The sequence below is a fragment of the Arachis ipaensis genome, chromosome B08 (assembly GCF_000816755.2).
Source record: "Arachis ipaensis cultivar K30076 chromosome B08, Araip1.1, whole genome shotgun sequence".
Lineage (NCBI taxonomy): Eukaryota > Viridiplantae > Streptophyta > Magnoliopsida > Fabales > Fabaceae > Arachis > Arachis ipaensis.
In genome coordinates this window covers 120,985,085-120,991,666 of record NC_029792.2, presented here as the reverse complement: position 1 = coordinate 120,991,666, position 6,582 = coordinate 120,985,085, and the positions used below count along the sequence as shown (strand labels likewise).

Genomic DNA, 6,582 nt, shown 5'->3' with positions numbered 1-6,582 from the left:
TTAATAAGTAAGTTAATTTATATATTTAAATAAAAAGAAAAGCAACTTTTGTCTTTACTTTTATTAGTTTGATTAGTCAGGAATGCACAAAAAAAATCGAGTTCTAGTATTCAAGCATTTGTATAAAAATATATATAAAAAATAATAAAATATCTATAAATATTGTGTAAGTTTTATTATATTATTATGTATTTTATGGAAAATATGTGTAGGTTTAAAGTAAATTTAAACACAAATATAAAAAAATTATATTTATTAAAAAATTGTATAGATTTTATTATTCTATTATGTGTTTGACCGCCGCTACATAATTGTAGTCTCCCACCCAGTTTGCTTTGCTAAATGTCCCCTTCCTATTTTTATAAATTTCTCTGATGGGGTAGCTAATGTTTGGGCCCAAAATATCAGATAATAAATAATTTTTTTTTACAATTTTTTTTTAAATATCAATGCTTAATTATTCTGCTAATTAATGGTCTTACCAGCTATATTAACATTAAATATAGCTGGAATTGATTATTATAATACTAAAATACTAGTTAAAATTGGGTCCCATAAATACAGACACTGTCTCTCATTCTGTTCTAATGGCACTCTCTCCCTTCTTTAGTTGCAACACCTGACATCTATAAGTGTAGAAAGAATTCTTGTTCTACACCATAAAATTTGCCTTAATTTTATCTGATATAATTGGGGCTATGGCTCCTGTTCATCTAACTCAACTTATTAGTAGTTTACATTGTCTATTCTTTGCTTGGATTATTTGTTCTTCTCTGTCTATGATAAAATTAAAGTTCTGCTGATAACATGTTTGCGTCTAATTAATTAGCTATTAGTTATTAGTATGACTATAATAAGATATTAGTTAGCTTATAACATTACTATATATTATAGGAGTTTTGCTAGAGAATTAATGGAATATTTGTACAATATGTACAATGGGCTGCTTATTTAGTCCAATGAGTTAAAAATAAAAATTACCCATAAAATAATAAATTTAAAAACTCTTATTCAATTATTTCACATCAAATTTTAAATTCTCCAATTTCAAATTTCAAATTTTTAAAAAATCCAGTTAGTTATTTAAAAAAATAACCATCTGAAATTCTTTAATACTCTCTTTTTCTTCGACCGGCGGCCATCCCACTTTCATCAATAATCATTCCATTTCACCATAGCTACTTGACTTGTCACATGCCACTCACCCTTAATAAAAATAACCATCCATTTAAGGATAAAAATAATCATCCGCATACATAATGAATTGAACATCTAACATATTTTAATTATATATAACTAAACTCAATCCAATCAAAATAATCATCTACATAAAAATAAAATAACCATCCGCATACCTACTAAAATGACCATCCTAAATTGACCATTAAAATAGAAGAAGATGAATAAACAGAAGAAACTATTATTGTGGTGAAACATAATTTTGAAGGACTAGTCATGACAAAAGCGGCACGGTTGTGAAGCATAGGGCTCAAATCATGAAAGAAGCTAACCATGCTTGGATCCGAAGAAGAAGAAGAGTATGGTGGTATCATTGGTGAGAAGAGACTTGAAGGAAGGGGAGAAAGTGAAGGCGCATCGGAGGACGTGAGGACGGTGTCGGGAAGAAAGCACACACCGCTGCGACGGAGGCGCTGGACGTTCGGGTTGCTGCGGTGCTGTTAGTTTGACCCACACAATATGCGCTTCCTCCCTTGGCGGTGGCCTGTGCGACAACGGCGCCAATCGGAACAGTGTCGGCGCGATTTCCGATGGCGGCTGGTAACCGTGACGTTAGTGTACCGGCGAGACTCAATGAGAAAGGCATAGAACGCTGACAAACTGTATTGAGAGAGAGGGGTGAGAGAGGGAGGTAGTTTATTTGTTTCCAAAACCGACGGTAATCCTAATATTTGATTTAAATTTTAAATTGAAAACTACTCAAAATTAATTAGTGGCCTATAATTTAGTTTTAATTTCAAATTAATTACATTATACACATGGTATAAAACATACATTGTCCTCGTACTTTTCCATATTATAGAAAATCATCACATGAACAAAGCATAATTTTAATGGCAGTCCATAATATATACTATACTATATATACAAATACAAATCAAATTCAAAAAGAAACACTACTTAACGAAGTTGCAGATGATGAACAAAACATGGAAGGTCGAGGTGGCAAAGGTACAGCAATAACATCCTCAAGCATTTGAGCAACCTTCTTCATAGAAGGCCTTAGTGAAGGATCATCTTGAACACACCAAATTGCTACCATAACATGTTTTTCCACCCTCCTAATATCATTCTTTGCCTCCTCATCATTCTCAACAAATTGAACCAATTTCCCATGTTTGTAACAATCATATGCCCAATCTATAAGCGCTTGTTCTTCATCATTTGACATTGAAAACACAATACTGGATTTGCAGCATATGAGCTCTAGCAGCACCACTCCAAAGCTATAAACATCGACTTTGCTTGTGATTGAAGCTTTTGTAAACCATTCAGGTGCAAAGTATCCAATAGTCCCTCTCGCGTGCGTCCTAGTGGCGCGAGTTTGCTCTGCCAGCAACAGCTTTGCCAGCCCAAAATCGGATATCCTGGGCGCGAATACGTCGTCCAGAAGAATGTTGTGAGGCTTGATATCGCAATGAATGAATTGGGTGTTACACTCTTCATGCAAATATGTGACTCCTTTAGCTATTCCCAATCCAATTTGCACTCTTTGATTCCAATGAGGCCTAGAAATCCCAAAAAGAAAGCTCGCCAATGAACCATTGCTCATGTACTCATACACAAGAAGACGATGCTCCCCTTCGTCGCAGTAACCAAGCAACCGAACCAAGTTCCTGTGGTGGGTTTGGCCTATCACACTCACCTCTGTTTTGAATTCATTTTCACCTTCTTCAACCACCTTATCTAACTTCTTAATAGCTACATATCTTTTCGTATTAGACCCTAATTCTAATACCCCTTTATACACAGTTCCAAAAGCACCTTGACCCAATTTCTGTTTGAATCCACGTGTCGCCTTCTCAAGCTCTTTGTATGTGTAGCTTCTAACCGTCTCCGGCGCCAAGCTCGCAACTAGTGGCTGCCCTAACATCTTTCTCTTGCGCAAGAACATGTAAATTCCAAGAATTCCCAACACCAACAGAATGTTGAGGAAAACCGAGCTCCCAAGAAGAAACGACAAAATAAGTGTTAAATAAGATCGATGTTGGTTTCCATTCCCTGCCTTGCGAAACTTGAGGAACACTATTGTTCCATTTTCGGCTTTCGTACTATACCTTCCATTACTCAAAGGGTACTTCTTCTTCCAACAATTTGCCACTTTGTTGTTATCAACGTAGTATACAGCCGCAGCACAGAAGCAATCGCCACCGCACCTTTCCCGACACGTGTACTTATCGAAATCACCGCTCACCAACTCGTAATCGGAGAAAGGCCAGTTCAAATTCTGCCGTTCTTGGAAATCCACCTTGGCCGGATCCATCTCCCAGCCGTCGACCAGACAGCTGGGAGGCGGAAAATCCGGCCTACAACTTGTTAAGTTGTTTGGATCATTAGGCTGCACAAAATAGGAATAATTATCCGGACACGTGCATTGAGGCTTTCCATTTATGGAAACACAATAACTGTTAGGCCCACAGATAAAATTTTCATTCTGAGCTATGCTATGAACACATATATCATCGGGTTCTTGTTCCAACACTCTCCATCCAGAAGAACAGTTATCCTCCTCGTTTGTAACCGTTTTAGTCTTCTGGTAATTGTACAGCCTGAAGACTCCATCAGATTCAAATCTCGCCATGTAAAAATATTGAGTTGAACCTGGGTTCCCGTTTGTTACTTGGAACAGCTCAGTGTCATTATCATCCTTAACGTAAATCCGTCCGAACTCGTCGAAGAATAAACGCGATCCGCGACCGTCAGTTCCGGCTGCCCAGTATGCATGAATCTGCGCCTGTTCATCTTCTTTGTGATTTTGAGAATAGTAAAGTACCAAATTGCCATCGCCTTGCCAGCTGAGATTGAAGTTATTGTTAGTTGAGAAATTTGTTTCCGATTGACGAGCTTGCAAATTGAATGGCTGAGACTTGGAAAAATTCTGACCGGGGAGAAGCGTGTCGCTTGGTTCTTCAAAACTCTCCCAAACTATATTACCGTCTTTGTCTTTAAGAACAAAGTTTCCAGTATCTAGCATAGAAGCACAAGTTACCATTTTGTCCTTCTTTTCTGGACGGGACCAAATTTCACTTCCTTTGGGGTTATATATGACGAGACCATTGTTTGTGATATTGATGGAGGACCTAACCGGGATTTCCCGGTTGGGTTTCGCGTACCAAACAATGGTCTTGTTGGGTGATTTGGTGAAGTAGATGGAGAGCAGAGGGACATAGCGTGGATCCTTGAATTGAACAGATTGAAAACCGAATGCAAAATCTTTGGATGGTGAAGTCCATGGAGATGAAGATTGTGTGGATAGAGGAGAGAGGGCATTACTTGAATTTTTACAATCTGGAATAGCAGTGATTATAGGAGTGATTACGAAGAAGACAAGTAGAGTTTGAAGCAGGGAATTGGAACGTGTTTTGGCCATGGCTTTCGGTTTTTTTCCTTTCTTACTATTATTTGTTCATTGAAATCTTTCATTTTTATGGAGGAGAAAGTTATGCTTTTATTTACGTATGTAGATGACTAGGTCTCACGCACTTATACTTTTATTTACATAGTTGACTAACTAGGTCTCTGATGCTGATATATAATCCGAAGAAGTGTTAGCAAACACTAAATTTTATGATTTGTAATTATTAATTAATTATTATTAATATTTTTAATAGTATGAAATTATATTTAATATATTTTATATTTTTAAATAAAATAATCAATCAACATTATTTTACAAGAAGAAAGCATCCGAAAGCCAGCAGGAAACAGCATTGATCATACCATTTTATTTTTGTTTATTCAAAAAAATATTGTGAATAAAAATTCTTATATGGAGTCAGTGACATACCAACTCAAAAAAGTCTAACAATAATGAAATCGTTGCATGTTTTTTTCCCTTCTTTTTCCTGCCAAAAAATATTACTAATAATATAAAGCATTGAAATTATTAAGCAATGAAAAAAAAAAAAACTAATTATGTGGCCTTATAGCTTGTTGGATATTTGGCTTTGGTACTATTGGAATTTCATGAATCCTGTAATTATTATTGGATGGTCTAACACGAGAAAGATGCACAATGCGTTCATTATCATCATTATTATCATGATCTTTCTTGAACACTGATCTCAAGTATAATGCTAGAAGCATAGCGATCACCTGAAAATAACAAATATATAATTCCAAGAACAGTTATATTAGAATTGAATACTAATTAAGTTAAATATATACAACTCATAAAATTAGCTCAACTGCTCAAGGTTGTCTAAAATTTATTCAAGTTATTTAGACCATCATCCTTAGGTAGTAGGTACATAGGTGACGTAAAATTCTAATCTATTATATTTATTTTAGAGTTTAATTTGATACATTGATAATATAAAATATTTTACATTGTTGTTCAATTATGTTTGAATGACCATTCACAGATTCAACGAAAAAAATAGTTATTTTTACTCACGTTGTGATACATAATTTGATACATAGTAGAACTTGAATCAAAATTAAATTACTTATTTTATATATAATATAATATAATGGAGATATAAAAAAAAAAGTTAGTATACAAATTTTCTTTTTTTAACATATTCTTCATCATATATATTTGTAAAAAATAATGTTAGTTTTGACTATGTATCTAATTAAACTGTATGTTGTTCAATGCATTTCAAATTTAATTTCTACCACCATATATGGCTCTATAAATATATATACCTGTAATACAAAAACACCAAGACCAATCCATCTGAGGACACTCCAATGGACATTCATGAAGCCATAAACTGAGATAAATCTACCACTTGTATCTTTCGGTATAACCTGCACCGATTTTTCTATTATTATTTATTAGAACATTAGGGAAACACATTCTCATAAGATATATATGAGATTATCTAGTAATAAGAATATAAGTTACAAAACAATTGTTAGAGTAGTGATCGAAAAAATGCTAGCACATCCAAAGGCCAAAGCTATATAGACTTTGGATGCATTAATTTTTTTTACTCCAATAATTATTATGAAAAGAAAAAAAATTTTTCATTAAAATTAAATTTACATCATTATAGCATAACACATAATACACCAAGTTTTTGGGTTAATTTCTCCATTTATTTAGCATTGTGGAAATTGTATTATTTATGCAATTTTGAAAACAAAGATGAAAGTAGATATGTTAAGGGTTAATTATTCGGTTGTTTTCTATAGTCTTACTAAATTTGCAATTAGATTTTTATATTTTTTTTTCTTCTAATTGGATTTGTACACTGTTTTTAGGTTTATATTAAGTCATTCCTAGTGTAAAAAAGTTAAAGTTAAATAAATATTTTTTTTACAAATTAAAGGTATTCATAATTAAAAATCTAATTAGATTTTTTATTGTATGTATTTTGAGAAAAATATTCTCTT

The 6,582-nt window shown here is 33.6% G+C and overlaps 2 protein-coding genes across 2 annotated transcripts in view; both read right to left on the bottom strand.

Moving 5' to 3' along the window:
* Positions 2,065–4,716, bottom strand: LOC107611484 (G-type lectin S-receptor-like serine/threonine-protein kinase LECRK2). The gene has a single exon (XM_016313403.2). The coding sequence runs from the start codon at positions 4,607–4,609 to the stop codon at positions 2,123–2,125; it is 2,487 nt and encodes an 828-aa protein (XP_016168889.1). The 5' UTR covers positions 4,610–4,716; the 3' UTR covers positions 2,065–2,122.
* The window catches only part of LOC107611485 (tobamovirus multiplication protein 2A-like), a 6,591-nt gene continuing 5,157 nt past the window's right edge, over positions 5,149–6,582 (bottom strand). Inside the window, exons 5-6 of the mRNA XM_016313404.1 lie at positions 5,890–5,994; positions 5,149–5,334 (exon numbers count right to left, since the gene is read on the bottom strand). Of these exons, the coding sequence (XP_016168890.1) occupies positions 5,149–5,334; positions 5,890–5,994 (291 nt within the window). The remainder of the gene's footprint in view (positions 5,335–5,889; positions 5,995–6,582) is intronic.

Excerpts from the sequence above, each read along its gene's own strand:
- LOC107611484 (XM_016313403.2), bottom strand. The coding sequence starts at position 4,609 with ATGGCCAAAACACGTTCCAATTCCCTGCTTCAAACTCTACTTGTCTTC.